General features: G+C 49.6%; 1 protein-coding gene across 1 annotated transcript; it reads right to left on the bottom strand.

Annotated features, from left to right (window-relative positions):
- Nucleotides 1-27,011, bottom strand: IGFBP5 (insulin like growth factor binding protein 5). The gene is made up of 4 exons (XM_071562652.1): nucleotides 25,757-27,011; nucleotides 8,177-8,403; nucleotides 7,875-7,994; nucleotides 1-7,459 (listed from the first exon to the last, which is right to left on the bottom strand). The coding sequence occupies exons 1-4, from the start codon at nucleotides 26,085-26,087 to the stop codon at nucleotides 7,328-7,330; spliced, it is 810 nt and encodes a 269-aa protein (XP_071418753.1). The 5' UTR covers nucleotides 26,088-27,011; the 3' UTR covers nucleotides 1-7,327.
- Between the last annotated feature and the right edge of the window lie 283 nt (nucleotides 27,012-27,294).

The raw sequence follows: 27,294 nt of genomic DNA on the forward strand, positions 1-27,294 counted from the left end.
TATTTTCTTCCTTTTCTTTTTTTTTTCCTATTTTTAATATGCATACCCTTTGTAGAGCAATTGCAACAACTCTCTCCTTAAAAGTTTTGGGCTTTCTTTAAATGGTTGTTGCTTTTTGCCCCTCTTCTTGGACCCACATTTCAAATCCCAAAGTGTGAAGGGCACAGGTGGGCTCTGTAACTTAAAGACCTTGTGATTTTGCAGAGGTTTGGACATGACAGTGAAGGAGTTTGGAAGGACCCTGTTTGGAAGGTCAGGGGTGGGCATATGTGGATATGCGTGAATGGGAGCACATGAGAGCACAAGAAAACACACCTCCATGAGAAACCAAGTAACTGCAAAAATACTACCTATTTTCTGTTAACATCTGAGGGTGTTCTCCTTTTTCATATAAACCTTGCACATGCTGGCTCTCATCTACAGTTTGTACTTTCTGTTTTTGTTTAGGAATAGGGAAGTTTTCTTACATGTTTGTCCTTTTCTCTTGGAAAAGCTGAGATGCATGAAGTTGGAATAAATTAAATGGGATGCCAGAAAACTGACATCTGCCCCCTCCCCACTCTTCACAGGACATTTCCTTGCCTGATGCATCACATGCAAATTTGGCCCTCTTCATCCTTTGTCCAGGTGGTGTTGCAAACACCAGGCCCAACAGGCAACAATGGGAATCAAGCTTTTCATCATTACTGGCCCCAGTTGTATGAGCAGGGAGAAGCTGGTGTCACTCATCCTTTGGACTAACTGTATTCCTGCTACACACATGGGATCTTGTGAATCTGCAAAATGCAGCCAGGCCCTTGAGTCCTCTTGAGTCAGCATCTGGCCAGTATTTGTCAGGAGACTGTCTCCCTACCTGACAGGAGCTAGATTTGGTGGGAAAAGGTGGTTGTGTCCTGCTTTACTGGGTAGAGAGGATGGCACTGTGAATGTCCTTTTCAACGTGACGTTGATGGAGCTTCCTGAGCTGCTGAGAGGCTATGTGACTGGTGACTTCTTGCTCCTTTCCTCCTAGCCAGTGCAGGGACCTTGGCAGATGCTTGGGCAAAGGCTCTAAGAACAACTCCCTTGTTGTTGCTCTGCTCTTTCCAGCTTCTCAGCCTTGGTATTTCAGAGGCTTCTTGAGCTGATGGTTGCATCCACTCATGCTGTTTAGGAGCTGGCAGACCTGTTCTCCATGAATGATCCAGCAAAGCTACGGTTTTGGTCTCCCACTACACCCCATGCAGAGTTCCTCAGCTGAGCAGGATGATTCAGGGAGAAACCCTGCATGGTTTCTATGGAAGACACTCCCCAGGGACTCTCCCCTTTGCCAGCACAAAGGAGAGCAAAATCTGAGATGGCCAAAAAACCAGCTATAGTGTTTCCATGTGAAGCCTTTTCCCCGAACAGGCTGCTGGGAAGGTGCAGGGAGATTTGAGCTGTGTGTAGGACCAGAGTTTGGCTGAGCTGCTTCACTCATGTGGCTGTGGAGACAGGTCCTTTGAAGGTCCTGCACTTCCTCCCAGAGTGAGAAGTGCTGCCAAAGGGAGTGTGACAGCACAGCTTGGGGCACCACAGGGAGGCAAAGAACATCATAATAAAGTTCTACACTATGTTCAGTTAAAATTGCAGCATTGAAGGGGAGGCCCCATGTGGCCCCAGCATCCAGGTGGCTGTGGTTTCCCTTTGGCATCGCCCAGTGGAGGCAAAACCACTGGGCTCCTTCTCCAGCTGTTTTTTTTCTACCTCCTGTCAGGAGGCTGAGTGGGACTGACGCATGCCAAGAGGCTTGGCAGTGGTGGGGAACACCAGGAAAATGGCTGGGGACAGCAGGCTCTAAGGGAGGGCAAGAGAACAGGCAGGATGTGGGTGTGAGATAGTAAAAGGAGTAGAATTAATGTTTAACATAATCCTGTTTTGTGCCTCTGGGGGCAGCTGAAGGTGACTTGGGTGATGCTGGGAGGGTAGTGGGGCTGCCAAGTAGCACCATGGGGCACAAGGGAGCTCCAAATCAAGTTCTGCCCAGAGAGGGCTGAAAGTGAGAGAGATGCCCAAGCCCAGAGCCCGGGCGTGCCTGGGGCCACGCTCCAGTTCAAGGGCTGGAAGGGAACAAGCAGGAGCCTGGAACCCAGCAAAGGGAGCTTACAACTGGCCAGGCACCTCATAAATGGACAGAGGGAAAGCAGTAAGGCAAGAGGAGCAAAAAGCTGCTGGTTAGGCTTCCCCAGAGTTGTGATATGACCTTAATGTCTGCATATGTATGTGCATGGGTTTGATGGTTGTCATTGCTTGGATCCTGGCTTTGGGGTTTCATCCAGGCCAGATTTGTACCATCTATGTGATGGGGCACATAGAGGTGATGCTGGGAAGTTGAATGGATGGGAAGAGGGGCACAGGAGGAGGGAGATGAGGAAGTAAGTGGGAGAATGAAGGATGATGGCTGCACGGGCCGTGAGGGAGAGTCAGATCTGACACTTCAGAGGGCACAAGACAGTCGGAAGGGCCACCAAGGGCTACCACAAAGTGTCTGATGACCATGGCCTGGCTGGGTTGGGCTGGGCTGCCCCAGCGATGCTCCTGCACACTGGGACAATGGGACAAAACTTCCAGCGGCCCAGAGAGGTCTGAGGCTCACACATTGTATCTGATCCCAAGTTGTGGAGCTCAGTTTGGGATAGCATTTAGGGGCTTAACCTCACTGGTTGTCAGGTACTCTTCCCTGGTAAGCTGGCTGAATAAACATGCATCCATGCAGGAGAATTCTAAAAAAAAGAGGGAAGCTCTGCTTCCAGGATGCCCTAAACTCAAACTTGCAATTTTACCACTCACCTAACAGCTTGCTCTGGTATCAAAAGCTCTCCTAAACAATTTCCACCATTTTACCCCATGCCCCGTACTTCTCCAAGCACTCCCATGGAGCTGGATGAGCCACCCAGGGGACTAACATAGCCAGCCGTGGAATGCTTGGGGCTGGAGCAGCTCACTGGCAGGCCCCAGCACACAGATGCTCCATGAGGGTCAGGCACAAGCTAACTGAATGCATAACTTTATTAAATAAATGCTTTGTCATGAGAAAAGACAAAGATCAAAGAGTAACATAAATTATAAGTTGAATAAATAGTATACAGCAATCTTCACTTTTTAATAAAATGTGAGATTTTAAGTACAAAATGCTAAACAGAGCATTAAGCTCTTCTTCCATTGTCAGTTTTTCACAAACTGCTTTTTTTTTCCCACCAGTAAGATTATGAGTATTTCTTGTTTACTGGAAAAAAACCCAAAACAACAAAAACAAAACGAAACAACAGAGCTACCGTACGTATGTAAAGCTATAAAAAGCTACCGTAAAATGTGTAGTGAGTATTGCTTAAAGATAAAAACCAGGCAGGAAACTCGGAATCTGGTGTGTTTTAACAACTGTGTTACAATGGTGGGTAACATGCGTGGTGATGTCTGTCCCGGTGGCAGTGGCAGGGGGGGTGGTGGGGCTGAGGAGGGGGGCACAGTGGGCAGGGCTCCTAGCCAGGACCAGGACAGCGGTCTGGAAGCAAGGTGAACTGTTGGTCGTTAAATACACAATGCTCCATTTGGGGGGAAAAAAATCAACAACTAAAAAAACCGAAACCAACAGCAAAAAAGAGTTTTCATGGGGAAGGAGGAGGAAAAGGGAAGAGGGGAGAGAGCAGAGAAATAGTGCAAAATGCTCTTGTACTAGTGGTTTTCAAAGTCCACTGCAGTACAGACAAGGGGTAGCCCAGCTGCTGAGTGCCACTCCCTAGGCAGATGGGGTGGAAGGGCTGTCCTGACCCCTGTGCCATCCTTGTCCTCTCCTTCCCAGTTTGCATCCTCAATACTGGCATGGGGTCTGCACAAATACTGTAGCCAGAGACCCCTGAGCCTCACACCTCCCCCGATGCATGAATTGCCAACATCTCCCCATGTGCCTCACCCCCCACCCCAACTTCCCAGTGCCTAAATCTACCCCTTTTGGTTTCCTCACTCTAAATGAAAAGGGGTGCTGCTGGGTGCTGAGAACGGGAGCACCTTGTCACAGCGATGTCCAAGGTGTGACCAACCCCTCCTGCAGTCAGTGTCATCCTCAGTCCAAGCCAGGCTCCAACCCCAGTCCTAAATACCAGTGCAGCCTACAACCAGCCTCGTCCTGCTGGGGATCCTTGAGGGAGTGGGCAGCCAGGGGGTTCGCTTTGTGCCCCATCCCAGGAGCCAAGGTGATTTAATGGGGCAGGGGTGGTGCAGCCCAGATTTCCATCATCCTCCCCCCAGGCTGGTGGGGAAAGGACAGGCAGTGTTGTCCCAGCATGGGATGTGCAGGGATGAAGGAGACTCTGTGAAATGGATTTTTGTGCTCTGGGCTCCCAGGGCCATGTAGACTTGCTTTGTAGGGAGAGGTCGGGAACCATCCTGTGTCCCCCTCCCAGTCTCATCATGGTAGCCTTGTCATGACACCATCATGGGCCCTGTGAATTGACCCAGACCCTGCAAAAGCATCCTCCCCAAAGGACAAGGTCCACTGGGAGCTGCTGTCCTCTGCCTCTGCCCAACCCACCCTGGTGGCATGTCTCCTTTCTCTGCAGCCAAAGGCTTTCAAGTTTCGGGAAATTAAACAACAAAACAAACAAAAAAGCAAGAAAAAGGAAGAGAGAAGGAAGGGTGGGTCTTGGGAAAGGTGGTACTGGCCTGTAACAGTCAGGAGGTTTTGCACAGGGATCAGCAAGTGTACAGGGGCCCCTTGTGGTTAGCAAAAGCTCTTCCTCCTATCTTCACCCCACTTTCACCTTACCATTAACCCACTACCCTGGTTAAATAAACCTTGCTCCATCAGCCCTGCAGAGCTCGGAGGGGTTCCTCCCTCTGTTGGTCACAACACCCGCCATTCTGTCCTCCAGCAACATGGTGGTTACCCGGCTCCAGCAGGCTTTTCTGGGGGGCATATCTGCATTTGGGGACACACTTTGTTCTTTTCAGCAAGGGAACGTCCTTTGTCCCCAGGTCCAAACATGCTGCACTGGGTCTCTGTGGAAGTCCATCAGCAAAACTCACCCCCGCAGTAACTTGGAGGGAAATAACTGCAGGTGTCCATTTCTGCCCTTGACTGGGACAAGTGTCCTGGTGGAGGGCCCAGGGGGGTGCCTAGGGGAGTGATGCTTAGCCATAGGAGGCTGTGAGGGCTCCAAACCTTTGATGGTGAGAAGCCTTCACCAGAACCCCTTAGCAATGAATCCCCTTGTCTCATCCCCAGTGGTGGGGACCCAGTGGTGCTGTGGACCTCCTCTTCTCTCTGCCTGGGTCCAGGAAGCTCAAAGAAGCTCTGAAGGTGCAGGAACCTTACCCCTGAGATCAGTTATATCCTTTGGCCAGCTCCAGCTGTGGCAGTGGGATGTAGTTCCTGGTGGGTGTGTGTTTGCCCACTGGGACCACGGCACACAGACCCTACGGCTCCCTTTCCTTTCCTTCCTTCCCTTCACTGCAGAAGGTCCTCCCAGCACCAGCATCGTGGAGACCCTTGTCATGGAGAAGCAAGAGGCAACAGTCCCAAAATCAAATGTAAAAATTAAAAACAACAAACAAGTCAGGAAGGCAGGTGAGTGCTGTCCCAGCATGCCTGAGGGAGTGGGTCTCTGTGGTGCAGCGGCTGCTGTCACTCAGCAAGGAGCTGGGTCCCAGATTAAAGGCAAGGGCCCATCACAGGATCTTACTGAAGGGTGGTAGGAATCAGCCGTGGCAACATGAGCAGTACCCTCAAAGTGAAAGGAAGGAGACTAGTGTCTTCCTACCCACAGGGAAAGCCATAAACCACCCTTAACAAAAAAACATGATCAAACAAACTGGAGGTTTGGGGTTTTTTTCCCCCTGGAGCAAACCACATTTTTGGTTGTGGAAAAAAAAAGTCTCCATAGTTGGTTGTCTTTGTGGCAGCAAAGGGTGGTGAAGAGTTTTAGCCCTGATCTCCTTGTCACCATGTACAGGTACTTGAGTCTGGACAGCGGTAAGAGTAACAGCAGGATCAGCTCAGGTGCAGCCCTTAATGTTCATAGGGTCCTGATCCCACAGGCACTGATGCTCTTCTGTAACTCTGCTCCTGTGCTTAGTCCAGCAGGTTATGATTAGTTTTTGGGAAGGGCAACACTTCTGCCCCTGATTACGTATTACACTGAAACCTCCAGATTGCAGGTTTCAAGGTAAAGTTTTGCAAAGAGGAAAACCCACATCAATGCACACACACATTCATACACATGCACACAGGTGACAAACGCTTCCACACCTAGATGGACAACGTCGAGTCCTGCTTGTCCAAAAAGATTTCTGACCTTCCATTCAAGAAGAACAGGACAGAGAAGAATATATTTCCTTTTTGGATTTTTTTTTGAAGTCCACAAATACTTTTTGGGGGTATTTGTGCTGTTGCAGGATCCATGTTTCCCTCCCCAGCTCATCTCCAGACACGAAGTCAGCAATCCCATGCCTCCTGATGTGATGAAATCTGCTTGGATTGGGGGCAGTCATTTGAGGTGGAAATCAAATTAACTTGAGTGAGTCCCAGCAATGTGGGGAGGACACTCCGGAGGACTGCAAGGGGAATGCTGCTGGTTGCATGGTTTTCTCTCAAGACCCTTTAGAGATCAACTAGCTAATATGAAAAAAAATTAAAAATTAACCTGCCCAAAACCCGTACTAGAAATTCACCAACTTGGAGAGCTTCCTACATCAGGATGACCTCTGCTTACGGCAGAGAAGTTCAGGTGGCACTGGGGAGAGGTGTGGGATGGCAGAGAGGTTGTGGCTGGTTTGTCTCAGGCTCTATCCTTTCCTTGCTGAGTCCTTGTCAAGAGGCTGCTATAGATTCCGAGTCCTCAGTTTCTTCAGGGTTAATTTTTCTCTTCTTTTCTTTTCTTTTCTTTTTTCTTTTCTTTTCTTTTCTTTTCTTTTCTTTTCTTTTCTTTTCTTTTCTTTTCTTTTCTTTTCTTTTCTTTTTTCTTTTCTTTTCTTTTCTTTTCTCTTTTCTTTTTTCTCCTTTTTTTTAACTTTCTTTTCTCTCATTCTTTACCTTTCTTTCTTTCTTTCTTTCTTTCTTTCTTTCTTTCTTTCTTTCTTTCTTTCTTTCTTTCTTTCTTTCTTTCTTTCTTTCTTTCTTTCTTTCTTTCTTTCTTTCTTTCTTTCTTTCTTTCTTTTTCTTTTTTTCATTTTCTTTCCTTTCTCTTTTTTCCTTTCCTTTTTCTTCTTACATGAGATGAAAGGAATCGGAGTCCCGGGGCATGGGGAGGTGCAGAGGGGAGGGTGGAAAGGAGTCTGGGTAGGTAGTGATGGGGCAGAGGAAGGGGATGCAACTTCACTCCACATTGCTGCTGTCGAATGCATGGCACTGCAGGTCTCCACTCAGGTAGTCAGTCCCCGGCAGCTTCATGCCATATTTGTCCACACACCAACACAATCCACGCTTCCGGCCTCGGGAGGGCTTGCACTGGAGAGACACCCAAGGGCAGAGATCAGGAGCTGGCCACCAGAGGCCATGTGGCTCCTTCACACTGGGGATCAGGATCAACCCTGGCCTTGCCCCTTTCGCCCCAGTGACGCAATCCCCAGGGTAGGACCTAGTTCCTGCTCTCTGCTTTCAACACATGACCATCGCTGCTGCTACTCCAGCCCAGGATTCTCTGACTTTTCCTCCACCCTCACCAGCACCTTCAGGAGGTGTACATCAGGCCAGATGGCACTTGGAGCCACCAGCAAGGCCACCCACTGCCAGCTGTACCTGGAGATGCTCACAGCAACATCCCCACCAACCCAGCAGGCAAAAAACCTTCATCCTTCCCATCCAGGGCAGTGGCAGAGAAAAGCCTTGCTGGGTGGGGAGCATCCCTCCATGGGGCTCTTACCTGCTTCCTCTTGTAGAAGCCCTTGCGGTCACAGTTGGGGAGGTGGACAGCACGGGGGACCATCCGTTGGCTGCTCTTTAGCTCCTGCAGGGATGCCTCCATGTGCCTGCGGCAGGGGCCCTGCAAGCAGGAAGAAGATGAAGTGTGAGAAGGGGAGCAACTCACAGGAAGCCTCCAGCTGTAAAAGCCCCCAGGTCTCCTTTCCCCCCCTTACTGACACCTCCTCCCCAGAGGTAAAGGCCATCCTGCACTCACATGCTCATGGGAACCCACCCCCCTGGAGGAAAGGCAAAGGCACCCACCAGCTCAAACTCTTGCCGGAGCTCAGGGATGACAACACGTGGGTGTGCTGTGTTCTCGGCCATGCCCACAAACTTGGCCAGGGTCAGCTTCTTCCGGCGGTCCTTCTTCAGGGCCTCAGCTTTGAGCTCGGAGAGGCGCCCATGCTTGGGTCGGTAGGCCTTGGGAGGATAAGTCTCCTCTGTCATCTCCGATGTGGTCGGCTCCTCATGCTCTCGGGACTCTCGTTCTGGAAGAGAAGGGGTACCAAACTGTTGGGTCTCCATGAGCTAACTAGTGCCTGCTTTTGCACAGAGAGCCTCCTGCCCAATGCCAGAGGACATCTTTTCACCAAGCAGAATGAGAACAAATATCCAAAGAAATCCCTTTCCCTGCCTACAGCCCTGGCTTTATCCCACTGTGTGGGACTTGGTGAGTCTTTTGGGTGACCTCTGACCTCAGAACAGGAAGTTGTCTGAGGGCATGAAGGAGTTAGAGGTTTAGGATGGGCTTCTACCCACAAGGGCCATTGCCATTTGTGTGTGTCACTGGAAAAAGAGGGATGTGAGGGTCATCCCACACCCAGAATGGGACAGATGACAACAAATGAGGCAAAGAAGCCTCTATCCCTGGTGAGAGGATTAAGTGACAAATTCACACTCCACTTTGCCTTGCAGATGCAATAGCAAAATACTCTGAGACAACTCCAAAGTCAAGGTCCATTACATAGCAAAGCCACTGCACAACTGGGCAGGCACTTCAGTAGTGATACCAAAGATGCAGCTGACAAGTGCTGGGATCTCCAGGGTCCTCAGCTCACAGCCCCACCCGTCTGATGGCCCATACCAAGCAGACAGCAAAACCAAGGGTAATGCTGTTAAGCCATGCTGCCTGACTGTAGCTGCCACTGATGGTACCGATAGCAAAGGGGGAACAAGTCTAGGTTCTGTCCATGGCAGTTGTCTTCCTGTAGACCCCCCAGATCACCCCAGCATAACCTCTGTGAGCAGGATGCAGTCAGGAGCCCTGTGTTGTTTATATTTAGGAGCAAGCTGGTGACAGTCTAAACTTAGATGACTTGTGACATTTAGTACAGCCACTAGAGTGAAAAAGGGCTCTTTCTGTACTAAATTTGCATAGAGTCTAAAGCTCCTGAGGTTCCCAGTCTCCTGACCCCTGGTTCCTAGCAGTCCGGTGCTGATGCCAAGTCTGGGACCAGCAGGTGACCACAAGGAAAACTCACTGCAACAGAAAGAATATCATCAGAGCAGCTGAAATCCCTGCCTGAACAGCATCTCCCGCAACTTCGATGCCAGTGAACCCAGCTAATCCTCTCCTACAGGACAGAAAAAGGCTCAGGATTAAAATAAAAGACCCTGCTGCAAGCAGGCAAACAGGAATCTCCTTAAAGATCAACTGCTCCCTTGAGCCCACATGAAGCCCCAGGGGGGAGAAGGATGAAGAGGATGCTTCTGCCCTGTTAGGCTGCCCAGGGATGCCTGGGGATGCCCAGTGAGGGGGACAGATGAGATGCTCAGCGGCAGATGGCAGCACCAGCCTGTCACACACACCCCAGCTGGGGGGGTTGAAGGTGACTGAGGTGAGAGGCCGCTGGGTCTGCCACAGATAACCAGCTTCCTAATCCTCCTTGCTGAGGTGAACTTGCACTCTCCCAGCAAAAACCAGAAAGTTTTTCACAGCCACTTATTTATTAAAGCATCCTTCATTTTTTTCTGTTTCCACAAGAACAGTGGTGACTCAGCATCTGAGACTCAGCACCCTCCTAACTGCCTACAGCAACATGAAAGACCCCCTGCACCATCCCTGGGACTCACATGGCTCCCCAGGATGGGATCATCTTGCATTTTTCCCCATGATGCTGATATGCTTGGGTATTATTCCTTGTTGCAGGACTGACCTGCCCCCACAGGTCAGGACTCCTTTATCCTAAGATGAACAGGGATCAGGGATAGGGAAGAGACTGAGTAAGTTGGGAATGACACCCTAGGAAATGAAACTGTACAAGGTACAGTTGAAGTGCAGCCTTTGTCTCAAAGATGCTGTAGCAACTCAAGGTCCAAAAGAAGATCAGAAACATCCATAGTGACTAAGCCCTTCCACAGCAGTGAAACACAGTGTTCCATCCCAGGAAACCCCTCTGGCACCCACTGCCAGGGCCAGAGAAGGCACAGCCAGGGCATCTCCCCTACGATAATAAGGGGAAGTTTCATATTGGTGCTGGCAACCCTGAAGTAACACAAGAGGGGCACAGCTCTTACCTCTGCAATGCCAAGTACATGAGGAACAGCTCCCTGGGCAATCCTAGCAAATAAATAACAAATGAAGGGAACCACACAGTGAGGATTCAATCAGAAAAACAGTATGAGTTGTCCAGTCCCCAGGACTCGCTATGCAATGGGTGTTAGCAGCAGCTCAGCCTGCTCATATGGTCAGCAGCTTTAGCAGCAAACAAAATAACATAAAGATGCAAACACGTATTCTCTCCTCTCCCTGCAAGCTGCCAATGAGTCAGAACGAACTGGGGACTAATGTGGAGCCCTTTCAGCAAAGGGAGGTGGGAGCACAGGAGCCCAATGCTCTGCAAAGGGAGTTGGGGACTGGGGGCACACTGAAACCTGCCCAGCTCCCAACCTGAGTTCAGAGCTTCCTGCAGGACTGAAAAAGCAATGGGAACTGACCTCCTTCACTCTCCCTGGCATGGCCATGCACCCCTTATGCAGTGATATGACAAGGGATGGCTGTGGTGGGACTCCTCCATCTGTCACTCAGCAGTGGTATCTAGTTTGGATTTTTGTATCCCTGTGAAAACCCCATTGATGCCTTGAAGGGATCCCTTTCCCCCACCCTCTAATGTTTTTTATAACCTGATTTCCTTCAGGAACAAGGCTGACACAGCCCCTTGTCATGCACATGATGGTCTGTTCCCTAATTTGATACTAACAAGACAATTTTGACAAACTGAAGGACAGAGGTCTCTGACACAGAAACCTATGACAAGCTCTGGGCAGCTGGTGAAGGATCTTCATGGTGCCAAGAGGAGAGGGAAAGGCAGAGCCAGGGCATGCAGCACCCATGCAACCCCTCCCTTCTCTTCCTCGCTGGCCCACCCACATCAACCGGCAGCTGCCCACTGCAGCCAGGACCAGACACTCATATCAGCATCTCCAGAGCACCCACCTGCCCATCCTCACCCACCAGCTCATTCACTGACCTCTGCCCCTGGGCTGGCTCACGGCAGGCAGCATTGGCACTGCTGTGCCTCTATGCCTGAGGAGATGCTGGCAGGAGCAACACTCAGTTTCCCCAAATGAGCCCTACTTGTGTCTCTCTCAGACTCAGGAAGGAGGCTGGAGTTCCTCCCCCCTTGCTGTCAGGTTCTGGCCTGCTGCATAACCCCTTCCTGCCTCCTCCCACTGCCTTGCCAGCCTGGAGACTGAGTTTCCGGCAGGTGTGTGTCTGCAGAGGCAGAGCACAGTGCACCCTCTGTGGGCACAAGGCACAGGGAGGAAGGCTCTACTCATGGTGTCCCCAGACCAAGGACAGTGGGAATCAGGAGGTGGGGACACATCTCCATCCCTTTTCCCCACAACTCGGGAGAAGGTCACCTCTCAGCAGAGGTCTCAGGCTTGCAGGTCACACAGAAGAATTACATTGCTAGCCAAACCAAGGATGCCTGGCTAGCTTGGGAGGTGATACCTGGCCTGTAGCCACCTCAAAGGGATGCTGACCCTACAGCCAAGGCAGGAGACTGAACTCAACTCAGAGCTAATCCATGGCTTCACGTCTGGTCTGACGCTGTTGTGCCCAGGGAAAGAGGGGTGAGCATCTGAAAAGGCTCTTGACTCAGGTCAGATCAAAAAAACTGTGCTGTTGATGTCCCAGTCTATGAGCTCTGGGAGGCAGAAAATACCCATAGCAGAGCATCAGCTGTCCTCTGCCCTGAGCTGAGGGTATAGTGTTTTCTCCCCACTCCAGGCTAGCCAAAGGGAGCTATTTGCTATTTCTCCACCCTGTCCTCCAGAAGGGATGCAGAGTAGCAAAATATCGGGAACTGTTTCTTCAAAGCTGCAAATTGCTCCTGTCTGGCTGCCTGCTGTCCCCACCAGATCCCACGCAGAGCAGACTACATACCGTCCTGCCCTTGGACCAAAACCCAGCCTGGGTGTTTCTGGGCTTCAGATGTTTTGGACCCATGTGAAGTCCCCATAAGCTGGTGGGTGCATTCATATGGGGGAGTGCACTGTGTGGGAACATCGCCTCCCTGCCTGCTGACATTACAGAGTGGAGCAGGAAGCTTTTTTCCAAATGGCTGAGAAGCTTGAATTTTTGTAACACATTTTCATCGCTTTCTGGCAGAAAGGTAGGAAAAGGATCTACTGACCACTGCTGCTAATGATCTGTGTTCATTACAGCCACAGTGCACTGCTAGAGGACTTCATGTCCCATTCAACACCCCCCACCACAAAAGCCACATCCACCTAAGAAGGACATGCACAACCACAGCACAACCCTGCTAAACATTATTGATTATTATCATGATCATTATTATTTACAGCATAGGCACTAATGTAATACAGCACTTAAGCAGGAAGGTGTTGGAGAAAGATGTAATGGGTGTCTCAGTTAAACCTTTAGCATAGGAACGACACAAATGTCAGTGGAGGAGATCTCGCGCAGTTGTCCCGTCCTTCCTCTGCCCCCAAACTCAGCCATATGCAGAGATGCTCATTGCATATGGGTCTTATACAGGAAATCTGTGCTCAGGTACCTGGCTGGTAAAAACCCTCACTGACTATTTCCCCCAGCTCTCCTCCTCACTTGTCTCCAGAGGAAGGGACATGCTTCATCTACACCAGAACTTCCTGGAATGGGCAGGCACCTGTGACATGAGGGGAAACCAAAAATTCCTTCTTCCTGGTCAGCGCACAAGGACAACCACTGTGTTTGCATTCTCAAAATGCAGGCAAAAAAGGGATAATGCACACAGGGAGGGGATGCAAAGCAAGGAGTGTCATCTCATCTCGAGCCCTTTCACAGCTGGAAAGCACATCTGAGCAAAAGCATTCCTGAACTCCCCAGAGGCCACTGGAGTCAGCCCAGGCAGAAGGGCAATTTCACCCGCCTAATGAAGCACAGCTCGTTTATATTCCCAACACAGGCACAGCCTCCAGCCCCGTGCACAACTCCACAGGGTGGGCAGCAGAGCCGGCTCAGGCACTGTGCCCGGGGCTGGGGTCACTGCTTCAGACCTCCGCCCTGGTGAAGTCAGGCAGTGATCTCAGGCGGCCACCCAGCCCGAGGCCATCTGGCACCCACTGGGGGAAGAGCAGCCAGGGCAGGGGATGCAGGCTCCAGCCAGTCCCTTCGCTGGCCCAGGGCGTTGGCTGCCAAAGAGCCAGCTGCGATGTGCCTTGGACTTTCGACGAACTTTTGTGCTTTGGTGGGGACCTGGCATCAAGCCGGTGCAGCCTCTCTGGTAGGGACTGTCGAGGGAGCATGCTGGTCATGATTGCAGGTGATTAGAGACTGGGAGGAGACACCATACACCAAGGACAGAAAAACAGCAGCCCTGCTGGGACTGGCCCCCCACCTCCCACAAGTCTCAGCAATGTACCACAGACACTTAAATCTGTGTCATGCAACACCCATCTGCTAACAGAGGTGTTCTGGATGGCTAAACTCCATGTCTAAGTAATTGCAGAGATGCTGCACCCTCCAGATTGTGACCAGATTGTCATCATTTGGCTTGGGAGCTGATTTTAGGATGGAATGACAGATCTCTAGAAATTCCAGCCTCTTTTCCTGTGACAGCAACGGTCAGACTTAGGCCTCCAAAGGTCTGAAGTGAAGAAAGTTAACTCACACAACATCTTCAGTATTGTTCCCCTTGCAACCTGTGATGTAGTTCTCATGGGCAGCACTGCCAAGATGTTCTGCAGGCACAGGTGAAGTAGTAAGAAACCTCAGACCTATCCTTCCCAGGGAAGTAGGCACCTCAACAGCTGCCACAAGCAGCAAATGACCTTTGTAATTTGCAGAATGTGGAAGTCTTCAGCATTCAAGGCATTGTGAATTGCCCACAGAAAGACCCACTCTGCCCCACCATACCCAGTCACCTCCCAAAGATGTATTAGAGTCTGAACAGTGCATGGCTCAAAAGTCACACAAGCTTTTCGAAGAGAGGCTCTGGGATTTCCAGGGCCTTTGATCCCAGTACCTTATATCCCTGTGACAACATGGTGAAAGTTGATGGGATTTCATCCCCTTGATTCACAGAGACACTTTTAAAGAGAATTATATGGATCAGTAAGACCAAACTCAGAGAAGAGATGGAACAACAGCCAAGGGTTGGAAGGACTCAACTCTAGGTTAGGACTTATCTCCATTTTATTAAGCCAAGAGCCAAAAGGATGCTTAGGAACAGCATAGGAATACCTAAATAGCCTTAGAAAGCAGGCACTGATGGCAGAGGAATATGCTGTACTATGGCCTTTTTTTTTTTTTCCAGTTCCTGTTTGGGGTTTGCTGAACTAGCCTGGAAGACCAGCTCTTTCTCAGGCAATTAATGTCTCCTCAGCACAAACCTGTGGATGCAGATTCTGCTGTATCAGCCAGGGCTCACCTGCAGAGCGTGAATATCAGGCGCTTGGGCTGCCCCCAGGTTCACATAGGATTCATGGGAAAGGGAGATCATCATCCTGATGACCTCGGTGTCCTCATGCAGAGCTGAAGGGGGAGAAATGCAGCTCAGCGTGTGGGAAAGGAGCTCTCAAGGGAACCAGCTTATGTTTTGGTCTGTTCTGGAAGAGCAGGGCCTATCTGTAGGAATGGATCTCTAGGTCAGCACCATTACTCCACAGTGCCAACAAATGCTGCAGAGGTGGGAGAGGTACAGCTATGGGAACTGGATGCATAAAGATCTGTGTTGCTATGTGCCAAATGGTACTTTCCTGAGCTGCCTTTCTTGCTGCAGCCACAAAACAAAACTCCCTGGAAGCAACTCTCTAGAGCAAGGAGAAAAGCAGGTTTAGATCTGGGGAGCTCCATGATGTAAACTCCTTTCCTACATGTTGCTAGTTGTTAGTTCAGCAGCCTCCAAGCATCCATGCTGTGCTGGAAGAGCCAAGCTTGGGCACCAGCTGGGGGGCTGATCTGGTGCTGCATTGAACCATACAAGCAAGGACTGGGGGCTCACCAAGAGGTGTTGTCTGTCTGTTTCTCTCCAAGGAGTTCCCAAATCTGCCTGCAATCAGTTCTCCATGCAGGCATGGGAGTTTGTAATGCATATACAAGACACACCAAGACCAGGTGAATGCCTGGGTAAACACGCAGCATAGCCAGTGAACTTTGGGTTCCCAGTGACAGTGGCTTCTGTTCAAGAGAGAACCTAAAATGTCTAACCAGTAAAATAATTGAGAAACTTTCCAGAGTTTCTTCCTCCACTAAGATGAAGAACAAACATCCATTTGTTTCAATTAAATGATACTGATGTGCACCATCTTGCAAAATTGCAGGCACTCTTGCTAGATAGCTGCTTGTATCAGCTTGACATTTCCTGAACAAAGTTATCTTCCAGGGAACTGAACTGGCAAGTGGAGGGGAAGGAAGTATTGCAGGATTAGATTTACATCAAGAAGCTCCTGTTGCTGATGCACTGATGATAGGAAGATAAAATGTATTTCCTTCACATCATCTGGAGACTGCAGATGTTCTTCATTCCATATGCTGGAACTGTAGAAGAAGCTGAAAGCTGAATTATGACCTAGAGAAATCTAAATAAATCATCTTTCAATATCATAGTGCCCAAGACATATTCTTCCTTCCTGGAAAGGATGAAATAATTCAGCCTTTCTTAGTCTTGCATCTTTTCCAATAAATCCACCCTAGTGGTGGATTTCATTGGTTGTAATAAAGAAGGCAAAATCCCTATCAAGCTGCCAAGGAACTAAGAGCAGAAAAGAGCAGAAAAGAGCAAAGAAGGAAAATTGAGAGAATACTGCATGACAGTCTCTGTTTAACTAACAATAAAGGTGAGGAAAATCTGGATTAGCTCCTGACAAGCATTGCTGAATTGTTTACCAGCAGTTTCTCCATGGGGCTTATCTGTGAAAAAAAGATGAAAACACACAATTTAAGATTTTCTGAATGAAAACAAAAGAGTGTTTGTTTTCATAATCTGGCCATCAGAGATGACTTGGAAAAAACCTCACTGTGTCCTTAGAAATGAACAAAGTGTGATGAGTTCGAAGAGAACCCTTATAGTGTCCAACAACTATCATTATTGTATGAGAAAGAAATGGGCAGGGGGACATTTCTCGATCTAGGTAGCTCAACATCTGCGATGGAGGAAGCATAACTAGGGAGAAGGAGTAGGTAGCTTTCCCCTCTAGGACTATGTGGGGCCTGTCTCTAAAATTCAGATGAACATTGGTGTCAATATATATGAGACATCAAGAAACCTGGACTTGAAAGCAGGTGCTGCCAGGATGCTGTTTTGATCTCTGAAACCCAAATATTACGTCATAGTAGAGTCAGGTGCTAAGAAGGCCTTAGAAGCTGAGTCATAACCAAAGGAGTGCTGCTGGTGGCTATCAAAACCTGGGAAGTCAGTGGGGATATTGTAGCATTTTACCCTAAGAACAGTATGAAATTAAGAGGAAAATCCTGTATTAAAGTTGATGATCCTGGGAAGAGGATGTCCTACCACAGATGTAGTCACCACAGGTTACACTAAGCTCTCTGGCCTGCTTACAGATGAAGGTACCTTTTCCATTTTGGACAGGGTTTTGAATGTGATTTAGTTTCATACTGAGCAGAAGTTTTTAACAAATTTCCTATTGAACTGAATCTCGTAGATGCTGCTTCCACTACAGGCTGGTAGTCTCCATCAAAAGATCTGTTTTCACAGATGGTTATTGAGGGTCTCTGTTAGACCCAACAGCAGTCAGGAAGTGGCAGAGCCAAGAAAGCCTTTGCTCGTCCTGAAGAGAGGTAAAGGTACGTCAGGTGGAGTATGAAGATGCACCTGTGTCAGGTGCTAGACCAGAAGTGGTCCAACGCCAAAAATATTTCAAGTATGCAGCTGTGACTGCAAACTCCAGCCTAGCCTGGATTAATTTGTAGGCTGTCAGCCTGACTTTCACAGTTTTGCCTTAAACCAGATGGAAAAGTTGTGTGAGATCATCCATTGCTCATCTCTGTGTCAGTAGCACCAGATGACACATCACCACATGTACTGTCCATTACAAGCTCCCAAGGTTCCAACCTCTGCCCTGGACTCCTTTCCTTCTTAATGGCTCCTTCTCTCTGCAAGCCTTTGCCTGGGGTAGGTCTTGCTGTTATTTAATCTCTCAGTCCACTTCAGTAGAACACAAAAAGGTGCCAGAAGTTTGATGCGTATACTCGGACAGTATTGAAATGCAGAAACTCACCCAAGCTTGATCCTACTGCATGACTCTTGCCTCTCCTAGCCATTTTCCTCCCTGAGCTGTACTACTGCAAACACTCACCAATTCCCTTTGTTCCAACAAGATGCAAAGATGCTTTTCAACATTAAGAAAATGTCATGGGTCTCTTGATGGAGAAAAGGGTACACACCTCTTTTATCAGGTTTGAAACTCCAAGAAAGACAACGGATCAGCCCTTGCTACAGGTCTGGAACCTCTCTGGAATGATAAAATCCTTGTTGCACTTTGTTTCTCCTGCAATCTCAAGCTGCCTCTGCTATTACAAAGTCAAATAACTGAACACTGAAATGGTTATGAAATGATGCACTAAAATTTCACCCATATGTGCTATTTCTTCAGGAAAGCAGGAGTCACAAGTGAAAGCAATGTGACTGTATGTCACTTTGTATTTAAATGTTGTTAAAATATATTAAGACATGCATGTAGCTGTGACTGCTGGACAGGTATAAGATATGAAGTTCCTCCCTAAAAAAACTCTTCTTCTTTTCCAGAATCTCTTTTAAATTAAAAAGCGAAAGCCAGGTTCCAAAGTTTTCACTGGCTTATTTAATTACTAGATTTTCATCATTAGTCTAACACATAACATCTGACTTCTTAAGCATAAATAATAAATGGCTCTGTTGATCTAATTGTCTGAGGATGATTTCCATCTGTATTTGGAAAAATAAAATATTTCTACGGTTTTTCTACAAAAAAAGAATTATGAATATTGGCCAGCTTTGCCCCGAAGTTCCCTTTAAGAAACACTCCTTTTCCCATTTAGCTAGGGGATCATTTCCTTAAGTATCTGTCAGGATTACCTTCCTGCCCTTAAATAGCAACCAGACAAGTTATCGCCATCAACATAACAATCACCTCCCCCCCCCCCCCCCCCCCCCCCCCCCCCCCCCCCCCGCCCCAGCCAGCTCTGTCCATCCAACAAGCAAACAAACCAGACTGCAACAACAGCCCTGGAGGCTCGAAGCTGGTAAGAGCTTTCCAGCCCTACCAAATCCAACAGCACACTTCGGCTTTGGCCCCACAGTCCTTGGTGGACTGAGGTGGCTGGTTCCCACAGAGGGGATAGATGCCCAAAAGCCTATGATTCCCTGGGCCTGGAGGAAAGATGCTCAGTATCTTGCAGGATCAAGCCCTTCTGGGCTAATAAGGAACAATATGCCAGTTTGCTGTGGGGGATTTTGACGCCCTATTCCCACATTCTGCATGAAAAAGTACCACTGCAGGGGAGTTAGGATGAAAAATGATGGGAACTTCAGAGGGGTCGGAGAATGAGGGCCACAGTGAGAGCAGGGATCTGTGCATGCAACACACAAGAAATACCCACTGACTTCACAGGCAAAAACTTAACATTCCTCCACAAAGTTTAACCTGTTGACCAGAGTCTCTCTCTCACAGTTATCATATAAACAGATAGAAGACTTACTGGAATATGCTGAGAAATTGATTCCTTAAGAGCAAATTTGCCCATGTCAAATCACTGAGTCCCAAATTCCTTGAAAACAGCTGGCTTCTGCTGGTATCAACTTCAAACAGTGGATTGACATAAACACTAAGGGATCCCCTCAGATCACCAGAATCAGAGACACCTCAAAAACAGTATCTTGCTGAGAACTGCCTTGGATACACAGCTGAAGGAGAGTGTCTTGTGGGGGTTGAGTGGTGAGGGGATGGGGGATGTCACTTGTTCACCAGATGTGATGGGACCCTTCCAGGATGAGCCAAGGCATGAACCATGATCCACGTCCAGTGATCTTAGACAGGCAGCCCCAGGACACGGGAGCACTGGCACAACTGCCACACCACTCTGTGACCCACAGACGGCCCTGCATATTGCCCTGGGGAGACCCTGTGTGGATGCTCATGCTAAATGGATGCAGTGAGTCCATGTCTTAGGGGAACTCCAGCATGGGGGCTCAGGTATTCTTCTCCTTCTCTCCAGAAGAGCCTCCTCATACTTTTGGTTAAACATGTCCTGAGGATAAACAGGTAATATCTAATTTTCACCTGTAAAAAATCTCCTTATAAATGACAAAGTAGTTGTCAGGCTGGCTGCCATTGAGTCCACACAGACCGGAGATGATCTTTGGATCATCTCTGACCTCTGAATGCACTTATGTCTTTGGGTCCTGTTGCTTCTTCCTCTCAATGTTGAAGTTTGCTTCTCCTGCCCTCAGCTTGCCAGATCTCAGCAAATTTTTCATCTTTTCCCAATTCAGTTCTTCTTCCACACCTCAAATGCCTGTTGTTGCTTCCTGGGTATAGAGAAGTTTGCAAGATCCCAGTGACCTCAGTGCACCTGACACCACCTCCTCCACTGATGCTACCAGGCACCACTGCCCCCCCCATTTCCCCCAGCCCAGGCATGGGGCAGGAGGTGGATAGGCTGCTCTCTGCACGTCACAGTTTCTCCACCCCTTCACTGGGATATCTCTCAGTGTATTACCTTAGTCTAGCCAGAAAACACAACCCACCTCCAAACACAGGGGGTGAGTCTGGATCCACACAGCTGGCTAATCTATCTCCTTCCTCACCTCCTATTGTTTGATATGCTCACCTGCTGCATCTCATTTCTCAGCCCTCAGTGGGAGGATAGGGTAGGCTGATCTGTATGCCAATATCTGATCTTGATGGCAAAATACCGATGTCCCAGTCATAATCAGAACCACTGCAACTAAGAGAGGTTTGTGTGCTACCTGGAAACCACTCTGCCTCCAGAGACAAAAATGCGCTGTGTGTGTGCTTGCACACATTAAATGTTTATGCAGGCACATGTGGGCGTGTGAACACGGGTACATGTGTGCATATGCTCACACGCATATCTTTCCTTTGCATATTAATCCTGCTGCTCTGTAGCCCACATTGAGGGCAGGTGTGTTCCAGCCAAATTCCTCACTTATGCCTGGCCTTGAATTTGCACAAAGTGCTTGGTAAAAAACAGACAAACGAAAACTGTAAGATTTGCTGTGCCATGGACCCTTTTATCTGCTCTGTGTCTTCACACAGGGCAAATGAGCTGGAACTGTTCTCAGCAGCTCACCCTCCAGAGCAGAGGAGGACAAGGCTCAAAGGGGCTGAGGTTCCCGTCCCCCTTCCCAGGCTGCTCCCTGTCTTTTCAGTTTGCATGAAAGTTCTGGGAAAGGCTACTGCTGTAACAGTTCCCGCAGCTGCACCTACATCTGCGATGTCTTTCCACTAGGAGCGAGTAGAACTTCCAGTGGACGTTAGGAGGAAGCAGAGCACCATGCTCCTTGTGAGGCAGCGCCCGTGTGCTACTTCTCCTGCACTTCTTCCTCCCCGTCTGCCCTGATTACATGCGCCAAACTAAGTGACAAAAACCACGGAGGGATGTCTTGAAGCTGGCACAGAAGGTATCCAGGCTCTCCTACCCCCTTCTGTCAAGGCTGAGGGGAAACCTTGCCCCACAACAAAGCAAACACTTCCAGTCGCACATGACTCTGCTCAAGCCACTGACGTGCCAAAGCCGCAACGGTCAAATGGGCACAGGATGCTGGTGCTTAAATATCGACACAAGGAGGCACAATGTCTTCCTTCAGCATCCCTCAAGTTTGCAGAGGTTCCTGTTTGAGACCAGTCCCTGTTCTCTGCTGTGGTGGTGCAAGCTCTGTAGGGGCTCCCTTCATTCACCTGGAGCGGGTCCAGGGCTGTGTGGAAGCTCAGGGCCAGCTCTATCACTCATGCACGCACGCACGCACGCACGCATGGAAGCACAGAGCCACGTCTTTTCTCTGGTGAACTCTGCTGGCACTCGGCAGGAATTTCATTTGGATCAACTACTTAATATTCTCCCTCCTTCCTTAGAAACCAGGCTGCTGAAAAATCCTTCCAGCAAAGGCCCCTCCTTTCCTGTTTGAACCACCCTATCCCTTCCTCCCCCATACACACACACCGCAGAAACCCGACTCACTTGCTGGCACCTGATGGATTTTACCTTTTTATAAAAATATATTGTTATTGTTGTTGGAACTACGGATCAAAAGAAAAATGGAGATTTTCCTGTTTCATATCTGAGGTTTTGCAGGCCTGTTGATACTAGCTTTCACCTTGACAGCTCAGGAGCTGCTTCGCACAAAGGACCTGTCACTCACACCAACGGATCCCTCCCCTAGTGACACATGTGCACAAGCAAGCACGTCCCAAGCACCCTGCTGCTGTGATGCCTGCCCTAACCCTCACTCTCACCCCAGACTTCAGTGTGGAGCTGCCCATCTGCCTTACCACATTCCCATCGCTCGCCCCTGAAGTCCCACATCCCCAAATGCAGAGCAGAAGGGCATGGAAAGGAGGAATGGGGTGGGGGGGAATATGTTGGGGAGCAACGAAGGACTGCACCAAACACAAGCTGCAGGAAATTTGGGCTCGGCAGCACTCCTCCTCCGCCTACTTCCAGCTGACGCAGCAAAGATGATTTTCTTAGGGCTAATTCTGCAACACCACCCCTTTCCCCTCCTGGTTATCGTTGGCTCATGGTTTCATGAGGAAACTTGCCAAGTCTTGCTCAGTTTCTAGAAAGAGAGCAGGAATGAGAGAGGAGAAGGAAATATTTGACGACCTTTGTTTTTCCACAAGCCTTTTTAGGGCAGCAGGCTCCAATCTGTGCCCTCCACTCCTGGATGCTTGGCCTGACCTTGCTGTTTCAGCAGGAGGAAGTCTGGCAGGAGCACAGGGGAGAAAAATGGAAAGATGTGGTATATTTCAAAAGAAACCTAAACAAAACAGAGAAAACCCAGAATCCTGCAGCCTGTGCCATAAATGAAGCTCATTCATGTTTTTTTTTTACCAGGAACAGTCAATTACAGCCGTGATGTTTTGCTTTCAGTAAAGGACAGTGTCTGACTGTTGTGGCAGGAAGGACTACAGGGATCATCCTGTTACCACCTACATATCCATCCATTTAAAATTAACCTTACCAAGGCCCTTTAATCCCACACTTGCTTTCATTTCAGACCTCAAGAAACCAGTAGCACTTTCTGCCCAGCACCTCCAGCATTCCTCAGTACCACTGTGCCCAGCATACCTATGAGGAAACTGAGGCATGGTATCCGTGAGTATCTTGTCCCCAGGCAAGACATCTGCTCTAGAGGAGAGCCAAGCCCAGCCTCCCAGACTCAGGCTCTTGCAGTACCACTTGAAGCATCTCCAACTCTGTAAGGAGGAAAGCATCTGCAGTTTTAAACTTGGCTAGTGTGAGGGCAGAAATAGATAGAAATGCAGTTTGATCTAGTCCTCACGACTGTCACATAGTTTATTTTGCAGAGTGCTGATTCTTTCTCAGCAGGTCACAGCTCAGGGCCAATTTTGGTCATCGATAGATGGGAAGGCCAGGCCAGCTTTCCCAGTTCATGGTCCCTGTACTGCTGGCCAAACTGGCAGAGGCCAGAAAGTTCAGGTCAAACTTCATTTCTTTTCTTGCTCCATTGCTTAGAAACATGCCTATGAAAATATACTTTGTTCTCACACACTACCAGTCAAATGCCAAGTGACTTTTTTCCCCTCTCCCATCCTCAGGAATTCTTGATTTATTTTTTATTTCTTTTTTGCAATTGCACAAATCTCAAGAGGAGCCTGCTGGTCTCCTGTGGCTTTCTGCAGCAGCCTTTCCAATCCAGGCTCATCTCCCAGCTGCAAAGAAAACCTGTTGAAAAAGAGGCCCCTGCAGCGCTTGGGGAGTCCAAACTGGAAGTGCAGGTAGTGCCACGGGGTTGGTTTTGCAAAACAAACCTGCAACCACTTTCCTATCCCTCTCCTCGTTCACTCAACGGGTGCTCCCCATCCCAAGAAAATCAAAAGCAGCAGTATTACAAGGGAGCTGGCTGAAGTTTTCACACAAAGCACCTTTGCAAGTGAGAGGCAGGTGGAATGAAAGGAGATTCACTGTGGGAGCCAAGTGCCAAAGTTTTCTCAGGTGCCTTTGGTCCCTACGGGACACCCTTGTCACAGGTGCAAGGATGGGCCCTGCTCTCACAGCCACTGCTGGGTTTCAGTGGCACGGTTTTGCCTTCCCCACCACACTGCCTGCCCCTGGCCGCAGGCACACACAGAGTAAATAAACACTGGGATGACTCGCTCTGGGATACTTCACATATCTCTGCTGCCAGCGGTTATTGCCCAGCTTCCTGGGCTCCACGGCAGGAATGTGGCTCCTGGCTTCACCCTCTGCTCCCTGTGCAGGTCTGCTCCCAGCCTCCATCCTTTCCAGTTTCCTTTCAAAAAACCAAGCTCAGCTTTGCTGTTTCTGGCTGATTTAAGGGAGTTTGGACATCTGATGTCATTTTGAAGGAGGGGGGAAGTTATACACACAGTATTTGGTTTGCTCTGAAGGATCAAGCGTAGCAACCCAACCACTGCCTGCAAGCAGCAAAGGGGAAAAATAATAAAAGCATCAAGATTTATTAGGTACTAGAAAGGAGAAACGAATTCCCATTGCGTGGGTATAAGCAGAAGCTTGCTAACAAGTAGAAATTACTTTTTCGTGCTCCAAAAAATGTGGGGAGGTTTTTTTATGTTTTTTTTTTTGCCAAGTGGTCCCCTGGACATACAGATACCCTCTCTGCCTCCCTTTTACACTGTGGCAAATACAGATGTATCTGGAGGAATACAGGGAATGTGTCCTCACATGAGTTACAGGATCCAGAAATGGGAGTGAAATGAGTGCCAAAGTGAAAGAGTGCTTTCTTTCATGCCTTTGTCACGTGCAAGAGGCAAACACTTCAGAAGCTTGGCCTTGCATTTGTGCTGCCGTGTCTGCATTTTGCTTGCTTTTAACCTGTTCTTTCTGGTTACTAGCCACACCATATTTTTTGCAATCACATATCCTGCCCCTAGTGCACCTGCGCTTTTCACCTCCCTGGGCTAAAACCTACTGCCCAACAAACACATCCAGCAGCAGGCAGCCAGGAAGAGCAGGCTGCAATGATGCCAAGAAGAAAGTGTGAGGCTGAGCAACAAACCCAAGGTGGCTCAGGACTTTGGGGATGAGGCTGTTGGTTGCAAAGAGGTGCCCTGCCCTCTCCTCTACTTCAAGTTGTAGAGGTCAGCTCGGACTCTAGTGCAAGGTGGAGGGTATGATGAGAGAAAGAGGTCAGGAAGAGGGTGAAGACGGGTGCGGGAAAGATGTAAAGGATGTAACTGGGGAAGGGCTGGGATGCAGCTGTGACTAAGAGGGTGCATCTGCAAAGTGGGGGAAGCAAAGCTTTCCAATGGCGATGGAACAGCCCACAGGTGATGATACAAGGCAGGGTGGCGGAGGCGTGAGATGGTGCAACAAAAGGTTTGACCAGAGCATGGATGGAAAGGATGAGAAAAGTTGCAGGGGGCATGGAAGAACAGTTTTGGAGATGGAAGAGTACCCACAAAGATGGAAAAACAAGTGCAGGTATGTGTGGAAGAACAGCTAGAAAGATGTAAAAGTAGCTGAAAACGTGGAAAAGCAATGGAGGAGGGTGGGGGGCTGGGAGGAGTGGTAGAGTAACCAGGGGAAGTGGTGGTGGAGAAGCAGACAGAAAAGGGAAAAGCAACTGGGGGCCTGGTAGGCAGGGGAAGGAATGGGGAAATAACTAAAAAGATGGAACAGCAGCCAGGATGTGTAAATGTGTGTGTGTGAGAGAAAAAACAGCCAGAAAGACGGAGAAGTAGCCAGAAAGATGGAAAAGCAGCTGGTGGTGGTGGAGGGGAATGGAGGAGCCGGGAAGGCAGAAAAGCACGCGGCGGGGGAGGGGGCTGGAAGCGCACGGGGGGAGGGTGTGGATGGAAAAGCTGGGGGAAAGATGAAAAAGTAACCGGGAAGGCGAAAAAGCAAGTAGGGGCATGGAAGAACACCTGGGAAGATGGAAAAGCAGCCGGCGGGATGGGAAAGCAGCCGCGGGGGCAGGAAAAAAGCAGCCAGTGGGAGGGAGTAGAAAAGCAAGCGGAAAGATGGGAAGGGAGCCGGAAAGACGGAAAAGCAAGCGGAGGGTCATGGAAGAGCACCCGGAACGAGGGAAAATGCAGACGGGAGCTGGCAGTCGGGTGGAAAAAGCCGGCGGAAAGATGGAAAAGGAGCCGGCAAGGCGGAAAAACATTCGGGAAAGCTACGGATGGAGGAGCGGGATCACTCACCGGCCTTGGCTTGCTCGCGGTAGCTCTTCTCGCTGAGGCAGACGGCGGTGCCGTGGAGCAGGGCGTGCAGAGGCTTCTCTTCGCCCTGGCGCGGGAGGCAGCGCAGCCCGCGGGCGCAGCGCTCGGTGTAGACGCCGCAGGGCTGCCCGGCGGGCAGGGCGCAGGTGAGGCAGCAGCCGCAGCCCGGCTCCTTCACCAGCTCGCAGCCCAGCGGCGGCGGCGGGCACAGCGACAGCGCCTTAGCATCGCAGGGCTCGCACTGCACGAAGGAGCCCAGGCACCGCGACAGCCCCGGGCAGGCGCCCAGCAGCACCAGGAGCCGCAGCAGCATCGCGGCGGGGATGCTGCGGGACGGGGCGCGGGGAGCTGCCGGGGTCGGGCGGCGCTGGCTTTCCGCTTGCCCCTTCGGGGGCAACAAAAAAAAAAAAGGAAAAAAAGAGAAAAATTAAAAAATAAAATTAAAAAAGGAAAGCTCAGCCCCTGCTTGCAGACGCCCCACTCTGGGGTTTATTCTCGGGGTGCGAGACCCTCCCGCTTTTCTTGGAAGCCGGGGGGGGGCGTCTAGGTTTGCTGCTTTGTCTATTTTTTTTTCCTTTTTTCAGCTTTTTCTCGCCTCGAAAGGGGGAATTCGCACCGCGATCCGCGGGAGCGCAAAAAGAGAGGGGGAGGGAAGGAGGGGGGGAAAGGGAGCGAAGCCTGCAGGGGTTGCACAGCCTACAGGTTGCAGGGGGAGGAGTGGGGGGAGCAGGGTGGTTTGGGGAGGTGGGACGGCGATTTCACACACGCGCACACACACACAAACACACTCTTCCCGAAGGCTGGGAGGAGGCAGGTTGAGAAGAGAGCAAAGTTCCTTGAAAACCAGTATCCTGCTATTAATGCATCAAAGCAGTCAGGAGGGAAAAATTAAAACGCAGTAGAAGGAAGAGGGGATGCAAAGCTCCCCTTCCCTCTCTCTTCTTCTGCCGGAGGAGAAAAAGTCTCTCCCGGCGCAGCGAGCTGCTTGAGAAGCTTGGTATGAAGCAAAGTTGTGTTTTGATCGGCTCTGTTCAACTCTCCCACTTTCCTCTTCCAAGATTTGCAAAGGGAAAAGAAAGGAAAAAAAAAGACCAAAGGAGTAAAAAAAAAAAGTTTTCTGCAAAGTTGGAGTGTTTTGTTGCAAAGTCTGCAGAGGAGCAGTGAAAAATCAGGGGGAAAGAAAAAAAAAGGAAAAAAATCCACTTTGTAGATCTCCCAACACTTTTCCCCTGCAGAAGTTTCTAAAGAGACTGAATACTGCAGAACAGGCTGTCTTTTAAATAGACTGCCTCTGGCTGCCTGCCAGCCCCTCGCTGCAATTTGAGATCCCAGTGACACCTCAGCTTGACTAGGTGCCAGCAGCGAGGGCCCTATCAGTGCGCGCTCGGGCCGTGGGGGTGGGGTGCGCAGCTCCTGACTTCTGGGCTTCAAACCCCGGGCACTGATCAAGGATAATATGAGGAGAGACAAGGGGAGGAGGAGGGGGAAGTGGAAGCCGAGGATCGGGATGGGGGGAAAAG

This window comes from Pithys albifrons, chromosome 8 (genome assembly GCF_047495875.1).
Source record: "Pithys albifrons albifrons isolate INPA30051 chromosome 8, PitAlb_v1, whole genome shotgun sequence".
Taxonomy (NCBI): domain Eukaryota; kingdom Metazoa; phylum Chordata; class Aves; order Passeriformes; family Thamnophilidae; genus Pithys; species Pithys albifrons.